This window comes from Malus sylvestris, chromosome 3 (assembly GCF_916048215.2).
Source record: "Malus sylvestris chromosome 3, drMalSylv7.2, whole genome shotgun sequence".
In the NCBI taxonomy this organism is placed as follows: Eukaryota; Viridiplantae; Streptophyta; class Magnoliopsida; order Rosales; family Rosaceae; genus Malus; species Malus sylvestris.
The window spans coordinates 32,444,166-32,467,177 of NC_062262.1; the positions used below are offsets into that span (position 1 = coordinate 32,444,166).

Consider the following 23,012-nt stretch of genomic DNA (forward strand, 5'->3'; position numbering starts at 1 on the left):
GGGTGACCCACTATCACCTTATTTATTCCTATTATGTGTTGAAGGCCTCTTGGCCACTATTGCTTCCAGGGAATAGGCGTTTCTTATTTGTGGAATTTCAATCGGTAATGAGGCTTCGAAGGTGAACCACCTCCTAATTGCAGATGATAGCTTCATTTTCACGAGGGCCTCTAATGCCGAGTGCTACCATATTTCTAGTATCTTATCAGCTTATGAGCGGGCAACCGGATAGAAAGTCAACCTCTGTGTTTTAGCCGAAATGTTCGGAGAGCTGATAAATCTCGTTTGGCATTCGATTATGGGGTGAAAGTGGTGAATTTCCATGAAAGATACTTGTGGCAGCCTAGTTTGGTTGGTCGTAACTGAGGTCCTTGTTTTGGTTACATCAAGGAACACCTATGGAAACGCCTCTAAGGCTGGAAGGGTAGACTATTAAGTGCAACAGGTAAGGACTTACTGGTTAAATCAATAGCTCAGCTCATTCCCCTATATCTCATGAGCACATTCCTTTTGCCCAAATATTTTTGCGATGACTTGAACCACTTAATTGCATCATTTTGGTGGAATGGGCCTGGAGGAGAGAACTCAATCCACCGGCTTTATTGGGATAAACTCTGCCAACCCAAGTCAGAGGGCGGTTTGGGTTTCGCAACTTTTATGCGTTCAATTTGGCGCTCCTAGCAAATCAAGTTAGGCGCCTACTCATTGATCCAGACTTTTTGGTGGCAAAAATCCTTAGGGCAAAATACTACCCCACTTATTCTATTCTGAACGTGGAGCTTAAACCAAATTGTTCTTTCGTTTGGCGCAGCAACTGAGGGGCAAAATGGTTTGTAGGCTCCGGAACCAAGTTGCGCATTTGGGATAATCCTTAGATTCCCCTCCCTCTCTCATTCCGACTGTTCTCTTCCAAGCCCGTGGGGAGCCCTATGTCATTGGCGGTTGGCCTGATTGACTCGTCTACAAGGAATTGGAATTTTGAGTTATTTTTTGCCACTTTCTCGGTCACTGAGGTGGATCTCATTCGGTTCATTCCTCTGAGCATACCCAACACTAAGGATCGTCTTTCATAACACTTCGATATTAATGGGAGATTCTCCATTAAATCTACATACCATGTAGCTTGTGAATGGTTATTATCATCTTCCACGCGGTAACCTGTTCTTCATCTAGGTCTGCTTCTTTTCCTCTCTGGATAGCTTCGTGGAAGGCCAATGTCCCCTCAAGGTACGCATGATATTTTGGAGATTGTATAGGGATATCGTTCCCAGTAAATCCAACTTTTCCTCAAAAGCATTCCTAACGACCTTTATGCACTTTCTACAACACCTATGGCGAATCCACATCCCACAATCTCTGAGATTGCCATTTCGCACACTGAGAGTGGCTTTCCTCAGTGCTTGGTCCCCTCCACTGTGGTCTTCATTCCCTCTCTTTCTATGCTTGGGCATCAGACTTGGCATCCTATCTCCCTCATGATAAGTTGGAACTTTTCAAGGTCATCTGCAGTGCAATTTGGAATTGCAGAAACTCGATGCTTTGGGAGGGCAGTTGCGACTCCCCAAAGGTGGCGGTGTCTTGCACGACAATGTGGTGGTAGGAATTTGTTCGATTAAATGTGAACCATCATCTCACGGTGTTGCAATTTTGTTACCCTCCAGATGGACAGGTCAACTGAAACTTAATTTTGGCGAGGCTCGGAATCGGGACAGCCTTATTAGTGGAGTGGGTGTAATTGTCCGCGAGGGAAATGGCAACTTGTGGTAGCCTTTTGTAAGAACTTTCCCAATGTTCTATCTTTTCTGCAGGCAGAGGGTATTGCAGCTAGAGAAGGTGTGGCCTGGAACAGGGGTTTTCGTAATTTACTAATTGAAGGTGATTCTCTTCAAATTATTAGCGCGCTGCGGAATCCCTCGACTAATCTCTCCTATCTGAGTCAGATTATCGAGGATACCAAAGCTTAGCTCCCCTTGATCACTGAAGATCTTTGTACCCACATCTGTCGTCAGGCTAACAACGTATCTCATTGTCTGGCTGGCTACAGTTTTTATTTAGGTAGTGAATCTGAATGGTTATCATCTCCCCCTCCTTTATCTTGGATCTCCTTGTAGAGGAAAGTTTGTAATTGGGGGTGAGTGTGATGTTTTCTTCCTACATGAACTCTTGATGTACTTTGTAATTCCGAGACTGAGGTTCCCTATTTGGGCCTCAGTCAGCTATCTAATATACTATCGATTTCTATCCAAAAAAAAAAAAAAAAAAACAAACAAACCTTTCGCTCATGCAGAAAGACGGACATCCTCTAGGTTATGGGTGTGGAGGGAGAAATTTTTCAGTATGCGGAAAATAAGACACGGTGTATCAAGTACCATAATATAAGTGGTTATAGTTTTGTTTTTAATATCCAACCACTTGTATTATAACATTTAGTATACCAGACTGAGTTCTTGGCACATAAAAACATTTCTCGTGAGGAGGCCGCACAAGAATAAATTGTAGTCATTGGTCTCCCTGTGGAGTACCAGATAATTGTAATGAGATTTTCTACGATTTTATTATTTGAAACGTTCATTGTTGAAAACCATCAAATCTCGAAAGGATGGAGATTGGACAACTTCTTAGAAAGAAATAATATGATTTTAATGATATTCAAAATTTTACAACTTGTTGGCTAAGTGCTGATCAAGTTTAGACGTATCGCCGTATTTTTCAATTGCAATATGAAAGCATGTGTAGATTTTTGGTGATTAGAATATTTCTCTGCAGTTTACTGCGTCTCTAGTTCAAATAACTCTTTATGAAATTTAAATTGGAAATTTTCACTTGTAATAAAAAAAAAAAAAGATATGAAAAATCATATTTTATGCTTAAATGACCCGAACGGATCCTTTGAAGGTTGAACTGTAGTTGTTTTTGGTGAATAAAATATTGTCAAAGTCATGAGTAGATTTTATATTATATATTTAATCATATTCTTAGTATATTTTGGTTATTATTTTAGAACAATTTTGATACTTTAAATTGTATTTTCAATATAAAATTTTCAAATTCCTCTGGAACAAAACGTGATCATATGGATGAGTTTTAGACTAATTCCAGTTGGAGGACGTTTGTGAGTCACTTAGCTTGATCGTGTCAAAATATCAGATTTTTCCACCAAGTGGTTATTTTCTGGCGATAGAATAAATGAGCAGTGCGCGGTACTGGAAAAGTGACTTTCGATCTTAATTGTGAGTTTTGGAGCCCTAGATGGCCTATTTTGGTTTCGGCCCCTTCTGGAGATGTGTTCAAAACGTTCCAATCTTTAAAACCAGCTATCATGGGCCGGATTTGGAGGATATTTGAAGCTAAACCGTGGCTGGACAATTCTCTTGCAGATTCTCCTAGCTTAATTAGGACTTTATTTTCCTAGCATATTTTATTATTATTTGGTTTCCTAGTTGGAAAAAAAGACTTTTATTTAGGGATTTTGTGATAGCTTATGTAAAGGATATAAGGCTTTGGCCGACCCTAGTTTTTATACTTTCTCTTTTATGCGACTTTGGAGATAGGAAATTGGCTAGGGGTTCTTGAAGAATTTTAGACTTTTACTTTAAGTGTTTTCATACTTTTTCTTGCTAATAATATTTTCTACAATTTCAATTATGAATATGCGTAACTAATCCGTTTTGGTCGGAAGGTTTCCTGAAATTGACGATGGCTTCTTGTGGTTGATAATTGTAATTTCACTTAAGATGAACACCATGTCTTAATGGTTGCATGGTTTTTCAAAGGGTTTCACAAAATATAATGAATCTCTCAAGTTCATATTTGATTTGAACGTCTGGACAGATTGCATGTTAGATATACGTTCTATGTTGGAGATTCTAAGTAAAATATAAATGAGGAAAACCTTACCTTCAAAGTGGCATGTGTAGAACATAAGTAATAGGTAAAAATACATAGGATTGCTAGGTGATGGTGGAACCCTAGTACTTTTATAAATTGGTATTTAAGACTCTTTTCTTTTATCGTATCAATTTTGGGCCAATTTACTATTTATTTTTAATTAAAATTCGTTTTTAATATTACCCAAATTCAAAATCTCATTTCTCAATTTTTAATTTTAGGTAGTTAATTAGGAATTGTTTTTATATAAATTATTTAAATAGTCCTTGTGGAGAACGACTTTGCATGAGCATTTATACAACATCCTTGAACTCTTGCATGTAATTTGTGTGATTTTAACTTTCTTTTTGTAGGTACTAAAAATCCTATCTAAAAGGAAGGGAAGATTCGTACTCTTAAAAAATGTAATGTTAGGAAGACTAAATTTTGAAAATTAAACGACATAAAAATTGATAATTTATTTATTACTTAAACGTTGATAAACGTGATCATTTCTATTGGTGACACATCATTTAGTTTGTAAATTTAGTTTCCAAATTTAGTCCCTCTAGCATTACCCTCTTAAAAATCAATAGCTATGTACAAGGGTACAAGCATGCTCTTTAAATGAAACCAATAAAGAACAACGAAATTAGGTGGTTTCTCCAAACGAATAAATCATAATTTATTGATTGATATTGATTTTGGAGGCAACTAGCAAGATTCTGATTTGTATTATCCCTTGAATAATCGCCAAGGAGGTATAATAAAAAAAAATTGTCATCAAAATGTATGTAGTTTTGTTAAAAATATAACAAACCGATTAGACTGGAAAGTATACAAAACTGATTCTGCATGTATTTTACACTAATTCTGTAAAAATGGTCAATAACAGATTGGACAGATTCTAGAAATAAAGGATACAAATTGATTCTATATATAATTTCGAAAGTGATCCTATAAAAATGGTCGATGAGGATTTGAGTTGATGACACTAATTTCTTTAAAGTTGTATGGCGTGGGGTATAATAATATACATAATTGTTTTGGGTATGACTGATATTTTAACAAATTCTTTCCATATTTTAGGTTATTCATTTTGTCTCTCTTAGAAATGTTTAAAAACTAGGAGATTTGAAATATTTATATATTTTTGTCTCCATATGTAAGGCTTCCAAAAAATTACTTAAACAAATTAAATGCCGTTTACCAAAGAAAATAAACAAATTAAATGTCTACCCAAATAATACATAACAGGTATATCGGGGATTTGGTGCCGTGATTTTGTGAACAACCTAAATTTATTTATATGGCATTATATTCCAAATTGTAAAGGGATTTTAAAATTTTGGGTTCTTTAGATATAAGCCCATGCAACACTTATTTCCTTGACAAAAACCCATCTCGTTTTAAACATCCAAATAAAACCCAAATTTGAAATAAATTGCCATGTAAACAAATAAATACCTATTATTTTTAAAATATTTACAATTGTGCCACAACACCCTAATTATGTTGATGAATTTAATTACCACCATAATTATAGCAAATAAGTGCTTTATTATTACAAAAGTATCTACTTTATACTTGTCTTACCATCATTTGTTCCATTTCTTTTTGTTGTTTGACAATCATTGTAGGTAAATAATTTTGCATGTATACGTTATTCACACTTTGTTGTTATTATATCTATGTGAAATAAATTACCTATATTTTTAAGTAGAATAAAGGTAATTAATTAACTTTGAATCAATTGGCTAAAAACATCCTTTGATTTTGTAGGTAAATAATTTTGCATGTATTATTACATATACTAGGCACATTTGTTATTATTATGTGTTGTTTGCAATCAATCAACATTCATTTCTTCAGTAGGTAAATTACAAAAGTATCCACTTTATACTTGTCTCACCATCATCTGTTCCATTTCTTATATTTGTTTGACAATCATTGTAGGTAAATTATTTTGCATGTATACATTAGGCACATTTTGTTATTATTATATCTGTGTGAAATAAATTACCTATATTTTTAAGTAGAATATAGGTAATTAATTAACTTTGAATCAATTGGCTAAAACATCCTTTAATTTTGTAGATAAATTATTTTGCATGTATTATTACATATACTAGGCACATTTGTTATTATTATGTGTTGTTTGCAATCAATCAACATTCATTTATTTTGTAGGTAAATTATTTTGCATGTATTATTACATATGTTAGGCACGTTTTGATATTATTATATATATGTGTATGCAAATAGCTTAAATAACTTTTGAAATCAAACAATATTTATTTATTTATTACATAGGTAAATTATTTTGCATGTATTATTTTACCTGGAACTTATATTGTTATTTTATATATGTAAAATATTGGTAATTTTGAATAAAATAACATTTGTATATTTGTGAATAAATGCTAATTTACTTGTTACAATTATTTGAAAGGAAAAAAATGCTCATTTTTACATAAATGTGAAAACAACCATATAAGGAAACAAAATTCTAATGTCATGTAATTTTTGTTATTAATATGGATTGAAATCATGACACTCAAAATTTTCTTTTCCAAATCTGCATAAACATTTCAAAACATTTAATTGAATGAAATAATATCAAATAAATGTAGATAACAAGTAATAAACCCAAAATCAATAATATTAGGGGTAATTTAGACATCCAAAAATACCAATTTTGCCAAGTCATACTTAATTATGGATATTGCTTAGTTGGAGCCTAGCCATTGGGTTTTTATTAGAAAATTTTACAAATGGGGGTTTTAGTTAATGAAAATTGAATTCCAAGGGGTATACTCATATTTTCAGTAAAAAAATTTCAATTATTGAAATGACCACATAGATCAAATATTGACGCTATCAAATTAGTAGTAGTTAAAAAGAAATGCAATCGTTGATTATTATATCAAATTTATTATTCTCTTATGACAAGAGAAGAATACATCAAGAGCGCAATACTTTGGCAATTGCTGCAGCCACATAAGCAACATCATGGAGAGCTTGGCTTTCGTCTTTGAAAGGACTGCCGCCGGAAAAACCTCTTTCGCATGAATCTGCGTTTGCGACGACATTAGTCATGCCTATCTCTGCTGACTTATAATCATCTTTACCGAAAGCTTCAACGGCTTGAGAAATATCAAGTTGGAAAATATCGTCGTAGTTAAATCTGCAGTTTCTTGCGGGTGTATTTCCCGGCTCTCTATCGATCAACTCCTCGACTTGGAGATTAGCTTCGCGTGCCTTAGCCCTAACTGCATCAACCATTATGATGCCTAAGCCTTTGACATCTGCTTTGGCGCTTCGAGGGTCTGATTGAAGTGTAGAGACGCAAAGATCGGGATATGGTGTTTGGTTGCATGTTTGTGCGATCAGATTGGCATCCATTGGAAAGAAGACCGTCGGCCTGTTGCAGTGGCTAGTTGGAAGAAATACAACTAGAAAAACAATTTGAATGAGAAATATCAGTGTTTTTGTTGAAGGAGAGTTCGAATTATTCTTCATCTTTCTTTTTTTTCTGGTGCGCACAGAAAATTAGGGTAAACTTTAGGACTTCGGTATTTTGTGGTTGGTTTATAGAATATGGGGGGTATATATAGCAATACCGGAAGGCTAAACTAGGATAGAAATCTTATCACATCAAAACCCAATCAGAGTTATGTCAACATAATTCCTTAAAAGTTAAAACAAAGAAACCTAAATTTTAATAAAATGACATAAAACAAAATCCCTAAATAAATAAAATATTTTCCTTTTTTATTTTCAGACCGGATTAATCTACAAGAGCCCAGTATGAGATCTTCATCAATATTAATTGATGGTGTCACAATCACTTTATATAGAGAGTAAATCAATCGGATTTTTGTACACAAGGGCCAGTTTTGTGAGCTAGCTAGGATATGTGATTTTCTTTTGAGAATAAGTACACCATTCATTAATCAGGTAGAACACGTACAAAGAAAGGGGATAGGGTTGTAATAATGGATCCCAATAAAAATCTTGCTGGAATTTTAACATGGTCGAAGAGAAAAAAGAGCGTCCCGCACCAAATTAAGTAGTAAGACTTTTTTTATTATCAATATGTCTTCTATTTGTTTGGATTAATTATATGTGCCATTGAATAAATTAAAATAGAAAAACATAAATGAATTTTTTATGTTCAATCCAGTCATCTACCAACAATGGACTGGATTTAAGGGCTGGTTTGGTATTGTTGTGCTTTGAAAAAAAAACTTTTTTTGTTGTGTTACGAGAATAAACAGATGTGAAATAAAGCAGTAGAGTGTTTGGTAAACTTTTTTGTAAAAGTGCTTTTAGCAAAAAAAAAAGTAGTGTTAAAGTGTTTGGCTAATTTTGATGTAAAACCGTTGAGGCTGTGTAAAATGACTAAAAAAGATATTATGTCGAATATTATATAATAATTTTTTTTATCTTTTCTTTTATTATGACATTCATAAGATTTATATAAACTATTTATAAACAGTTGTGAGCTTCGAAGAATGTACTTTTACCTTTTTTTTATTAAAATATTTATGATTTTTTTATTCTATTCTTTTCTATAAGAGTCGTTTCTTCTTTACCTTGTCCTTATTTTATTTTTGCAGAACCTTTGTATATTCAATCTTCCGCCGCTCACACCAACTCTCCCCTTTCTCTCTCGGTCTCTCTCTGCCTAATCCTAAGGAAGGTTAGGTCGTGGGGAAAGGAAGGCTGGGTCGTATCAACCAATTTGCAGAAGATGGATAAACTCTGATTTCAGGACTTACCGTCTGTGTTAACGGCAAAGGCGTTTAGGCTTTCTAGTTGAGATTTTAGGTGTCAAGCAGAAGGGTGCAAATCTAGCATTCTTTGTGCAACCCAGATTTTGGCAAAGCCCAGAAATCCGACGAAGAGGCCCTGAATTTCGACAAAACACAGAAATCTGATGAACCTCCTGCCGCTCCTGTCCCAAAAATTCGAAGAAGATCAGAGTTAGAGAGGACGGAAGAGAGACGTGGTGGGGTCTGAATGTTTACCAAACATAAAAAAGCTCCCAGCTTTTTTTTATACCCATTTTTTTTTCAAAAGCACCTCAGTACCAAACCAGGGCTAAGTCCAATTGAGTCTCATCCAGCTTAGTGTTTCCCCAAACAATGGATTGGGATTCAAAGCTTAACCAATCGTTACCAATCCTATCTCTAAGAGCCAATCTCATCTAGCTTGCCAAACGAGCCCCAAATTCTTTTACTCTTATGGAGTGCCGAAGGGATGGAGATTGGACAAGTTCTTAGAAAGAAATAATATGATTATAAACGATATTCAAATTTTTACAACTTGTTGTACAAGTGTGGATCACATTTAGAGGTTTTGCCGTATTTTTCAAAGTTAGAATTGCAATATGGAAGCAAGTGGTAAATTCTATTTAATAAAGTTTAGATTAGACATTTTCGCTTGTAATAAAAAAATTTGCGACATTAAAAATCTTATTTTGAGCTTTAAATGACTCGAGCGGATCTTTGAAGATCGAGCTCTAGCCCTTTTTGGTGAATAAATATTGTTTTGGCCACAAGAGAAGCTAAAAGGAAGGATAGTTTAATTTATTTTAAAATAAAATAAAATAAATAAATAAAAAATTAAATTAAATTAAAATAAGAGAGAGAGAAAGACAAAAAGGAAGGATATAGATTCGTACCCAAAAATCAATTGCTACTTACAAGGCTACAAGCCTCCACTTTTAAGTGAAACCAACAAAGAACAATGAAATTAGGAGGTTTCTCAAAACGAATAAATCATGACCTACTGACTGATTTATTGATTTTGGAGGCACAGCAAGAATTTGATTTGTTTTTATCCCTTGAATAATTACCGAAGTAGTACAATCAAAAATCGTTTTGTCATTCAAATTTTTAGAACAAATCGACAGTGTTACCAGATAATATATTTGTATGAGCTGTGTATTTGTCAGTGTGATTGTTTTTCTGTATGTTCCCAATATAGTTGGAGTTGTAAAATCTCTTTTAGTATTACAGCCTTCAAGTATGCATGTAATTATCCAACACCCAAATAGGATGTGCATAATCTGCTAGTATTTGTAGTAATTTTTAATTTCTTTTGCGGTTTTAAATGTGCAGTCTTTATAAGAATTTTTTTTTTTTTTTAATATAGTAAGTTTAAAGTGGACAAAATCTTTGGAATGCTTATAACAATTAGCTATATACACACACATGAATAATAAGAATTTAAATTAAGGAATTTCCAAACAAAGAAAAAAAACTTAAAAATAAATTAAATGCCGTTGACCACAAAAATTAAAAAATTAAATGTCTATCCAATTAACCGTAAGCAGCCATATGGGGGATTTTTTGATATATGATTTCCAGAGGCATTTAAAAGTTGAAGAAGTTTCCAAAGGTGCTTGGGTAAATGCTTTTGAAGGTTTTTATGTTGTTTCAAATTTCTCCTGAACGAGAGAACATGGCATTTTTATGGCTGTTATCAACAGTTGAGATGTTTAAGAGGTAGCAATGAACTCATAGTAAAAATCATTAGTAGAAAAAACAGCTTGCGCAACGAAACAAATTTCGTCGCTTAAGTGTCACTTGCTCGATGAAAAAATAGATTGGTTGCGCAAAAATGGCAGGATAGAAAAAAAAAGAAAAAAGAAAAAAAAAAAAAAACTTTATGTGACGAATAAGAAAACTTTGCGCGACAAACACGTGTAGTCATCACGCAAGAAGAAGCTGGAAAATTTTTTTTGCCACCAACTTTTTGCGCGATGAAAAATTACCATTGTAAGCAAGTGCCCTACTTAGAAGACAAAACTATGGCTTATGCATACGCCGAACTTAGGTTTGATATTGGGGGTTTGGTGCAGAGCCAATGTTCTACCGAGTTTGAGTCTTGGAAAATGGTGCCTAAGGAGTTGAAGAAGTCCATGGTGGGAGAGTTATCGGTAAGTTTGTATTAAAGAATGTATAATTATTTTTGTTAAAAAGTAGTATTTTTTAAATTACTAATTTATTGTTATTGGCATCAATATAGGTTCATTGGGATGTTGATGAAACCGATGAGAAGCAGCGGAAGTATCTGGATGACCTTCTCAAGTTGCATTTCCGATAGTGGAAGTTTGATGTTCTGCGGGATGCGGAGCGAGGTGCTGATGCCCTGGAGGAGGAGGATTGAAGTTTATTTGTTTTTTTTATGAAATAAGATTTTTAGGACGTTATAATTAACTTTCATTAATAAATTTATGTTATATGGATGACTATTAATATTAATTTACATTTGTTATAATATGTATTTGGGATAATAAATTAGTTTTATTAATTATTTTGGTAATGTTTAATTAGGTTTGAGTTTTTTATTTATATTTAGAATAAAAAAAATTTACATTAGTTAAAAAGAAAACGGAAAAAAATTTAAAAAATATGCATGTTGCGCGACCAAAATAGTATTCATCACGCAACTTGTTTACATTAATAAATTATAAAGAAAATGAAAAAAAATAAATGTAGACTTGTGCGACGAATATATGCTAGAAGATGTAGTGAAGCCAATCATGTTGTTGTCCAATTTTTTTTCCAGCTAACGTCAAGAACGTTGCGAAAGATTGACGTTAATCAGTTGCGCCATGACATTGTCCAAGTCCCATGCAAGTTTGAGATAATATTTCGTCCAGTTTTCTTCACAAGTATGATACACGTGATGGTTCACTTGCCGGAATAGGCATTGCTTGCAGGTATTGTCAACTATCGTTGGAAGTACCAATGGAAATGTATATAATCCTCATCATTTGTTTATTCATCATTAACTGACGCTTACTAATTTGTATAGTATCGTTTTATTTTGGAAGGCTTCTCGGGGAGTTGAAAAAATGTGTACGCAATAGGGCGAAGCCCGAAGGATCAATTATAGAGGCTTGGGTTCAATATGAGTCGCTTACATTTTGTGGAATGTATTTAAAAGATGTGGAGACGATTTTCAATTGTCCTCGGCACAATAATGATGGGGGCCAAAACGCACGACCCTTTGGAGATCCTGTACGAGACGAGTCGTTTTCCAAAAATGACATGGAGGTAGCACATTGGTTTGTATTGAACAATTGTGACAAGACAATGGCATACCTAGATGAGCATGAACAGATGATGAAGCGAGAACATCCATCACATTTGTATGCCAAGAAACACTGTGAATTGTTTCCACATTGGTTTCTCAAATATGTAAGTTATAAGTGTTTTTTATTTGACATATATATTGTGGTATGTAATTTTCTCAAATTAACAGGTGTATGTTTTTGTATAATGTTAGGTGAATCAATTGAAAGCATCGAATTCCCTCACTTACAATGAGGAGTTATATAACTTGGCGTTCAGACCGATTAGCGTTGAATTGTTCTCGGGTTGCCATGTTAACAGCGTCAAGTTTTTTGGGGCTGCACGAAATGACAAGTTGTGTATGCAAAACAGCGGTGTCCATGTCCCAGGTGGAGGCGAAGGTACAAACATTGATTTTTATGGCAAACTAACAAGTGTCGTGCAATTGCTTTACAAAGATTGATGCCAAGTGATTATGTTTAAGTGTGGATGGTTTGATACAAACCCAAATAGGCAGGGAAGTGTTAAAATCGACCATGGTTTACTATCTGTGAACACTAACAGAATTTGGTACGATGACGACCCTTACATTTTAGCAAACATGGCAAAACAAATTGTGTATCTAGATGACCATAAAGTTGGAAGAGGTTGGAAAGTTATTCAAAAGATGGATCAGAGTAATGTGTATGCTATATCAGAACAAGACCCTACTGACGACGACGACGACGTCAACAACGTTGCTGACCAACGTTTAGAATCTTCAATTGAAAATGATGCGAAAACACTTCGAGATAAATCTTATCCAAGAGCTGTTTCAGATACAAGGAGTGGCTTCAATCGAAATACCGATTTAGTCAATTACAATTGACCTCGGTAATCTTCCGCGATATGATGTTGCAGTGGGCCCGAACAATAACTGTGACGTACCTATCGAGGAGAAGGAATGGGAGACTGAAAATGATGATAACAACGATAGTGAAAGTTATTATAGTTCGGATGATGAATAATGCAATTTATTTGTGACTTGCTCTATAAAACATATTAAATTATATTTTTTTTGTAATTTATTTATCTTATGTTATAAATAAATTATTTTTATTTGAATAAATATAAATTAAAAAAAATTTGACCCAGGTAAGTCAAAATTTCAGCTCATTGCAGACTACATTCATGTTAATCGTGCAAGGAGCTAAAAATTGACTTTATGGGAGGGCAAGAAAATAATTTCGTGAAAAATTGAATTTTTTGCATGAAGAATACCTTTCTATTCGTCGCACAAGAACCTCGGGATTTAACTGAAATCACACACTTTCCCCTCAGCTCTTCCTCTTTATGAACCCTCTCTCTCTCACGCGAACGTTCTCTCCTTTCTCCCTTCGACAACCCTCTCTCAGACTAAATCTTTGTCACCCTCTGACCCTCTCGGCCTCTCGCCCCCTCACACTCTCTCTTCCCCCTCCGACAGCCGTCTCTCTAAGGTATATGCACAATTTACTTAACTCTAGTAAAGTTAGGAATTAGGGTTCTAGAAAATTTTCGGAATTTGTCATTTTAGGAATTAGGGTTCTAGAAACTTTTAGAAAATTGTCATTTTAGGAATTAGGGTTCTAATCTGCTTTGATTTTTGCAATTAATTTCTGAGTTTGTGCTAGACTTTGCATGTCAATTTTGTGTTCTATATCAAAATATTTGTATGTCAATTATATGTCAATTCTCCATTAAGGGTTAGCTTGGTCTGCAATTAGTTTAGGAATTGGGTGACGTTTATGTTTTTGGTTTGATCCAACATATATAGAACATATATAGAAATTCTGAGAAGCAGGGGGCAGTAATGCCTCAATCCAAATTAAATTTACAAGAATAAATATACAATGAATTGTGGGGATTTAGATGTGAAAATATGTGATCAACTATCAACGGCATTGCATGTTTGATTTTGACAAAGCAAAAATAATCAAAGCTTGGGAAAAACAGAACCCTAAACTACCAATAAAATTTGTCAAAAATATACAGAGCTTGAAAGCTCAAGCATCCTAATTTAACAATGTTCCTAAAACAATGCTAGAATCTTTACATGTCTTCTTATTGTGGCCAAGCCCCTTGCATTTGCGACATTGCAGCTGGCGTTTTTTTTAGAAACAAAACTTGGGAAAAACAGAACCCTAAACCATTTTTATTGGTAGTTTAGGGTTCTGTTTTTTTAGAAACAAAGCTTTGATGAATTGGGCATGTGCTCTCTTCAAAGTTGTTCTCTAGTCAACCACCATACTTATCTGCTCCTTCATGGAGGCAGCAGTCAAAGGTTTCAGAATATTGGAGCATCAATTAACAGTTTGGAGCAATAATTTAGACAGCTGGCTACCTAGATTTCAGATAGAGAAAATGGAAGATTTCCTAGTCAAATGGTGCCTAATCCAAGAGGTACAGAGGATTGTTGTGCAATAAAGACTTTGCATTACGGAAATAGCTACGACAACCAAGCAAATAAAAAAATTGGGGTCGCACAACCAGCAACGAAAACAGCAGAAAAAGTTGCAGAAATAGACATTGCCCCAATGCCAGTTCGTGAGCGTGTTTATGAGCCTCCAACTCCATACCCAGAGAGATTAATACCGAATGCTAAGGATCAGCAATTAAAAGACTTTATACAGACCTTGGCTAAAGTTCAAATTAATTTACCATTGTTGGAAGCCATTAAAAAGATTCCTTCTTATGCCAAGTTTTTGAAAGTTGTTTGCACCAAAAATAAAAAAACTGGTAGAATCAGAGAAAATTGTGCTAACAGAACAATGCAGCGCTGTTTTGCTGCAAAAATTGCCGCCAAAGAAGAAAGATTCAGGGAGTTTTACTATTTCTTGTACTATTGGCAATTCTGATTTTAAAAGTACTTTAATTGATTTAGGTGCTAGTGTAAACTTAATATCTTATTCTATTTTTAAACGTTTAGGAAAAGGCAAGCTGAAACCAACCTCCAGCTTTATTCAATTGGCTGACCGTTCAATTACCTATCCTATAAGGGTCATTGAAGATGTTATTGTTAAAGACAATTGATATTTACTAGCTAATTTTATAGTTTTGGACATGGATGAAGATTTGAAAACACCCATCATTTTAGGCCGCCCATTCATGGCAACATCCTAGACTCTTATTGATGTTGAAGTAAGAACATTAACATTAAGGGTTGAAGATCAAATAGTTGTTTTCAGTTTGTTTGAAGTCGCCACACATCTAGGTGACAAACAAGAATGCATGCGTATTGATGCGTTAGATGGTTTAGCCCGTGCCAAGTGTAAAACTAGATCATCAAATGACCATCTGTCTCTAAAGTCTTTAAATGTAAGTCATGATTGTAAAAGTATTGAGGTGCATAAATAATAAAAAACAGAACCAACTTTGTTTGACAACTATCCAAGCCACTAGATTGACCAAAAACATCTAAATGTCAAGGGCAAGAATAAAAAGTTGCAAGGCAGTCCAATTTGTAAGAAAATACAGCCTGGTAAAAAAGTGTGGCTGTTGAGTTCAGAGTTCACGTCATTTCCAGGGAAACAGGAGTCACGGTGGAAAGGCCCATTTTTGATTACTAAAGTTTTTCAGAATGGTAACGTGGACATTGAGGACGGCTGAGGGTGAAGGCTTCGCATTTAAGGTTACCAAACATCGACTTAAACCATTCATAGGGAAGTTCAGTGCAAGCGAATTATTGACTCTGAAGGAATCAATGATCTAGCCACCGAACCTCTGCCGCCAGCTTCGTCAAGCCACCAGTCTTCGTTAAACCGTCGAATCTCGCCAGCACAGTTCCCTGAACAGTGGCATCTTCCTGCTTCATCGCGAGCACCTCTCGGATTGCGTTTGGTTCGTCTACTGATCGAATTCTCGGAAGAGAAACATAACCCATAATTTTTTGTTCAAATAATCTAAAATTGCAAATACATATCAAGATGTTAACTTTGTCTAATCAGCTAGAGAGTGTAGATGCATTTACATATTAAAGACTCATTCTTGTTGTGATTGTATAAAACCGAGAAGAACCCAAATCAAATTTGACTACAATCAGCTGAGTTACGGTAAAAATTGGAAAATTTGCAATTTTATCAGGAAAATAACAGAGAATTGAAAACGTGTTCCGATAGGAAAGTGAGTCTATCACCCCACTCCACTCAAAGATATTTTTTACAACTAATTGTATTATAATATTTGATGTACCGAACTCTGTATCTGATACAGAGATATTTTTTAAAATTAATTATATTATAATATTTAGTGTACCAAGATTTGTATACATTGAAAAATCTCTCGTCCACTTGCATCTATTTCTTTCTTCATTGTACGTTTGTTCTTTTATCTTTGTCCTACGTGGCCACTTGATATTGGTCGCATAGAAATTTCATGAGACCAACTAATTAGTGTCCAGTGTTTCTTGAATAAGCGTATGGATATATAACCCCACACAGAGTCCAACTAATTAGTGTCCAGTGTGTCTTGAATAAGCGGATGGATATATAACCCCCACACCGAGTCCTTAGAATCTAGAAAGTAAACAAACAAGATGATGTCTTAAAACCACATATGTCTAGGAAATTTTGAAACAAAAAAATCAACCATTATTGTGGTTTTGTTTTGGCATATCGGATTCGGATGGACAAGGAGGACATCAAACTTGGATATATTTGGAAGAGAAACTTAGAAGAGAACTACCATTATATTATAGTATTGTTTATTCATACTGCATGCATGATAAGAAGGGTTACGAATAAGAGTAGGTTCGATTTAGAGTTCGTTTAGTTATAGGAATAAGTGTAGAATGACGAGAAGGATTATGTTAGATTCAAAGTTCGAAAACTTCGAGTAATCAAAATAGAGCTACCATTAAAATTATTTATATTGCTTGAGTAGCCAACCAGAAGTATAAGTACCGCTATCTATATCACATTTCATCGAAATTTAGTTTTCGGACACTAAATTAACTATATAGTTATGATTAACTAGCCTTCATGCACGTGCTTGAAGATATTTTTTGAATCACGGCGTATTACACACGATTTACACGTTTTAAATTTATTTATATGTGTAAATTGACAAAAGGAAAGTCAAATATTTGTAAATGAATAATCTTAGATCATGCTAGAAGAAAGCCCTCATAAACCAATTCAAGCAGCTAAATTCAAATAATAAAATCGGTTTCTATAGAATTTACATTAAGAATAGAGAAAATAATATTCAATAAACAATTGATTGAATCACATTATTGCTATTCCATTGTGAGGCTAAGCCTAGCCCCCTTCCCCCTTAGTGTAGATAATATTGTTTGTTAAAATAATAATAAAAAAAATCATTTGACAACTAATTTAATCACATTATTATTCGCATGTGAAAGACCTTTTTTATAACGGGCATTACACGCCTTTTAAGATGTTTTGAACGTGTTTGAAAATAGAGAAAATAATATTGAATAAACAACTGATTGAATCACATTATTGCTAAACCATTATGAGGCTAAGCCCACCCCCCTCCCTCGTAGTGTTGAGCGAGTGCAGAAGACATTTTTTGAATCATGATAGGCTATGCACAACTTACCCATTTTAAATGTATTTATATGCGTTAATTGACAAAAGGAAAGTCAAATATTTGAAGTAAATGAATAATCTTACATCACGCTAGAAGAAACCCCTCATAAACCAATTAAAGCAGCTGAATCCACATAATAAAATCGGTCTCTGTAGAATTTACATTAAAAATAGAGAAAATAATATTTAAAAAACATCTAATTGAATCACACTATTGCTAGCTCACTTGTGAGGCTAAGCACACCCCCTCCCCCTTAGCGTAGATAATATCGTTTGTTAAAAAAAAAAAAAAACAATCATTCGACAATTAATTTAATGTTAATAAACAACTGATTGAATCACACTAATGCTAGCTCATTGTAAGGCTAAGCCCACTCCCCTCCCCTTTAATATAGATAATATCGTTTGTTAAAAAAAACAATCATTTGACAACTAATTTAATCACATTATTATCCGCACGTGAAAGACTTTTTTTTATAACCGCCGAATCACATTATTATCCGTATGGGAAAGACTTTTTTTATAAACGACATTATACGTCTCTTAAGATGTTTTGAAAGTATTTAAAAATAGAGATAATAATATTTCATGAACATCTGATTGAATCACATTATTGCTAGTCTATTGTAAGGTACTAATTTAAAAAAAAAAATGTACTAATTTATCATCGGCGCTACGCGCCTCTTAAGATATTTTGAACACAACATTCATGAGTTTCCTTTTTTTTTATATATATTTTTCTTTTCCCTTCACGTGGGCACCATCAACTTTTACTCATCCTTCCATTTTTTTATTCTTTTCTCTCTTCCTATTTATATTTATATTATATTTTATGATGACAAAATTACCAAATTACCAATGCATTATTTGATATATTATATTGGGCTGCTTTTGAATTTTTTTGGTTAAGAGGCAATTTTATCCTAATATTTTTGTCGAAGCCGTGACCCCAAATTGGAGCCATAATAAGAGATGTTTGGAAGAGAAAACAACATACTGTACGGACACTTGCATGTTGTTCTCGGGTGGTTGCTTTGTTTATTAATTTTATGGGGTTTTGGTTTTATCTATTTTGAGACATTTCTCCTCTTTGTGGGGCTTGTTTATTATATGATATTTTGATCTTTAAGTTTGGTTTTCTCAAGGAAAAATAAAACAATTTATTTTGACTTCTCACTCTTTTTAGTTTTAAACAAACGATATACATTAAAAATGAGAGGTTGGGTGTAGCCTCACAATGAGTTAACAATATTATGGTTCAAACTCGTCTTTGGCAAGAATCAAACTATGACCTCTCACTTACAAGTGAAAAGAAATATCAATAGACCATAGTGCTAATTGGCTTCTCTCACTTTTCTTGAGTTACAATATTAATTTTTTATTTTTTATTTTTTTAAGGAGACGACAAAATTTCATTACCATAATGAACCACTTACAAGGATGTCAGATGGGTACATATGCTCCAGTGATCAATTTCTTGATCTGGAGAGAATAAGCACAAATTACAAATAATTTAAAAATCCTTATACGGCCATCACACACATCATACCACTACAACGAGGAATCCCGAGTTTAATATGTCCCATAGAATGACATACCAAACACCGAATCCTCACCAAAGCCCTCGCGAGATAGCGAGACTACAAAATTCGCAAAAATCAACACAAAACACTTGCCGAAGTAACACAGACTAGGCATAAAAAACTAAACTAAAGTACAAAAAAAAAACAAAAGAACAAGGTGACGTGTCCACAATGGAGATACCGCTGCAACTTGGCAGTAGGCATGGGTAGCAGAGTTAGAGGCACGTGTAGAATGTCGACAGCAGAGTGAGGCCAGTTGTAGCCAGGACAAACTCAGAAGGGTGGGGCAGAAAGGAATCCAGCCAGAGCCATCATAGTCGTCGGAACACCACCAACATCCAAACACCTGAATAAAACATGATAGCACAAAGAGCCGCCAGACATTCCTCCGACCGGTGTTGGTCGCAATTATGGCAAGAAATAACGGCAACAACATGGATGGTAGAAGGGTTGCCAAGCTAAAACCACCCATGACACGGTACCGCCATCCCCACCACCACCACGAACCCACAGAGGACCAAATGATAGTACCAAGGGAAAAGCCCTCGAAAAGTCCAAACAACCGAGAAAAAAATCTACTGGCAAATATGCACACCATCACTGGAGGTGCCCAAGAAACTGCCGCCAAGAACGCTCTATGTGCAACCCCACCTAGGAATCAGAAGTTATACGAGTCCGAATAAACGAAAACCCCCAGTAGGCATGACTGCCACCAACCAGGCAAGAAAGGCAAAAACCAACGAAGGCTAGTCAAATACCCACCAAACAACCCAAAGATCCACCCATAACCGCATATCTAAGCCCCAAATAGGAGCCATGTATGGCAATAAATCGGGGAAGTGGGTCGGGGCTCTCAACAAAGCCATGAAAACTAGGTTGCGCACAGAAGAATGCGGGGAGAAAGTGCTGGGCAGACCTAGGAACAGAGAAAGAAAGAAAAGAGGGCAGCGAGGGGAGGAGGTCGGGGGTGCGGAACGAAAGGAAAGATGTATGGGTCGCAACAAGGGGACAAGGAGTAAGAAGCAAGGGGTGGAGAGACTAGGAGGAGGGGAATGCTAGAAGGAGGAGGGAGGGGCTGCCGCCGGCCCAAGCCTAAGCAGGGACTGGCAGCTAAAGGTTTGCTAGGGTTTGTGGAGGCTTTTGCAAAGAAGGGAGCAGGGGCTGCCGCCGGCCCAAGCCTAAGTAGTATTAATTAAGTTGTTACCACAATGAACTGATTCCTTGGTGCATTTCGCCCAATCGCCACTAGACATCCAACACGATTTGTCATCTTGTTCTTTTTTTTTCTTTTTCTTTTTTCAAATAATTTTCATCAGATTAGATGTAAAGGAGATAACATACAGCCCAACTCAAAAAGAGGTTCACAAAGACACCCCAAAGTCCATACAAAATCGTACACACAAAATATTAAAAGCAGCTATGCTTGATAAACGTCTGTTGCCGCCGTAGCCACCATCAAAACGGGCCAACCACCACCAGGATCGCCGAAACGTCACCAGAATTGCAAATCCACAGGATCTTCAGACCATTAACACAAAAACATGAGATAACATACTCCCAAAGATTTCTCTCAAAACCCAATCCTTCATGATGAACACCATAAGTCTAATCCAATAGCCGTGGCACGAAGGGCTTCCAGAACGGAACTTTGACGCCCCTAAAACTAGTAGTTCCAATGGAACAATTTCGAGGGAAAGTGGCGGTCTGGAAACCCAAAACAAAATTCTGCGTACAGTCCCACGCATAAGCAAAAATTCTCGATTACAAAATTCATTTTGAAAAGGGTGTTGAAATTATGAACGGAATTAGGTGTCCAAGATGAAATATTAGGCACCTCCCCGTGCCTAAACACATTTGTCACCCTAATTTCTGATTTTGGCAACATCTTCTGTATGATTCATTTATGTTGTGGTTAAAATTAGTATTAGGGAATTTGAACACATCTTTATATAGTTGCAACTTTTTCTACGATAAAACAAAGGGAGTTTTAACAAACTATTTCTGGTACTGTTCACTTTTAACGAAAAACCACATTTATACATTTCCCTTATACTATTCACTATACTTTTAAAAATGGCTTTTCATTAAAATAGAAGTTTTTTTAGATTTTTCGTTAGTTTTCTTTAAAACAAAGCATTACTGCAAAATATTTACATAATTGACATAAGATATCTAATTCATCCTATGGTATCATGGCCAACATATCATTGTGGTTCATATATTTTGCAAGCTGTCAGACACAACTGATTTGTGAGGATTTTAAGATGGGGTTTTATCACAAATTGTCCTTGAAATTGATCATCACCATCAAGATGGTCCTTGAAATTGAAAATCACTTAATGTAGTCCCTGAAAATAGGTGTCGCAATTCGCAAATCAATATGGTCATTCTATCACAATTCTGTTAAAAATTCTGTTAAGTGCTTATTTGGCACATAAATAGGCCCCATAAGTCATTTTTCTCACAAATAATTCATGAAATTGACCCACGACATCAAAATGGTCCCTGAAGTTGACTTGCAACATCAAAATGGTATCTGAAATTGAAGATTGATCAATGTAGTTCCGCAACTAAAGTCTTAAATCAATGTAGTCCTTCTGCCACAATTCTATCAAAAACTCTGTTATGTGTTGATGTGACGCATAAATGGATCACACAAGTCTAATTAAATTTTAAAAATTACAAATAGGCTTAATAATTTAATAGTTAATAAAAAAAAATTGTCAACCCAAAAACCCAGTCTTGCAATCACATCCAAACCCAGTCCACATTTCTCTACCTCCTGCGCTTTCTATTTTCTAAAATAAAATAAAAAATCTCAATACACCCATCTTTACACACTCAACACCCTTCACCGAATTGAACCTGGATCGATGTCACATTTGGTGACAGCTTGGCCTATTGGCAACAACTTCTGGGACATCACCATTAACATTTAGACGATCAACATCCTCACAACCTTAATATTGGATAGCTTGTTCGACAATTCCCTGGTGGTCTGGTAATGCAAAGAACGGCAAGGTCTGCCTTGGGATAATGAGGTTATAACCGAGGTGAGTTTATTGTTGGTTGGAAACTATTTTCATATCGCCTCTTAGGCCTTGGTTAAGCCTTGTGCCTATGAGAATTTATGGAAGGGATCTCTCTTCGGAGTATACCCTACTATAAGAAAAAAAAAATCATTGTGCAAAAAGGTATTTAGACAACTTTTTTAATTAATTATTAAACCCACATCAGCAGATAACAATTTTTTTTTACAGAATTGTAGTGGAAGGATCATATTGATTTGCGACGCCTATTTTTAGGGATTACATTTATTGTTTTTTAATTTCAGGGATCATCTTGATGGTGAAGATCAATTTCAGAGACCATTTATGATAAAAACCCTTTTAAGAAATCCATCAAATCGGAAAGTTGAGAAACCCTCCAAGAGCCACTTTGGAAATTTTTTATGGTGCTCGGATTTCGAATTTTTTAACCATTATATCTTTTTTCAAACAAACTGCAAGATTTAATGGTTCAAAAAATCCGGAGTATCCCACTCTCCGAAGTACCATAAATTATTGTTTTCTCCATTGTCAATAATATTGCAATAAAATCTCAACTTCCTTCACTACTTGACATTTAAATATGAATGTGTCGGCCAATCTTAACCTCGTTCATGAAATCATGCCAATTTTCGAATCTTGTTAGGATGGAAGGGTGCCTGAGTGGCTGTCTCCCATCCTAGCTAGCTAATAATGTGCTTATTGTTTCTCTAGTAATGAAATGATTAGCTCCTTCCTTTACTTAGTCCTTGTTTTACATGCCTATAGATAGCAACCTTGTTGCTCATAGATTAGCTAGAGAGGCTTTAGGCTTGAGGAAGAGATACATTTTGTGTTGAAGCATGCCCTCATCCA

General features: G+C 35.0%; 2 protein-coding genes across 2 annotated transcripts in view; one reads left to right on the forward strand and one right to left on the reverse strand.

Moving 5' to 3' along the window:
• The window catches only part of LOC126616499 (probable LRR receptor-like serine/threonine-protein kinase At1g53420), an 87,374-nt gene that overhangs the window by 55,266 nt on the left and 9,096 nt on the right, over positions 1 to 23,012 (forward strand). The window lies entirely within an intron of this gene.
• LOC126616502 (cell wall / vacuolar inhibitor of fructosidase 1-like) lies at positions 6,786 to 7,396 on the reverse strand. The gene has a single exon (XM_050284581.1). It carries the CDS (start codon positions 7,387 to 7,389, stop codon positions 6,832 to 6,834), a length of 558 nt encoding a protein of 185 aa, XP_050140538.1. The 5' UTR covers positions 7,390 to 7,396; the 3' UTR covers positions 6,786 to 6,831.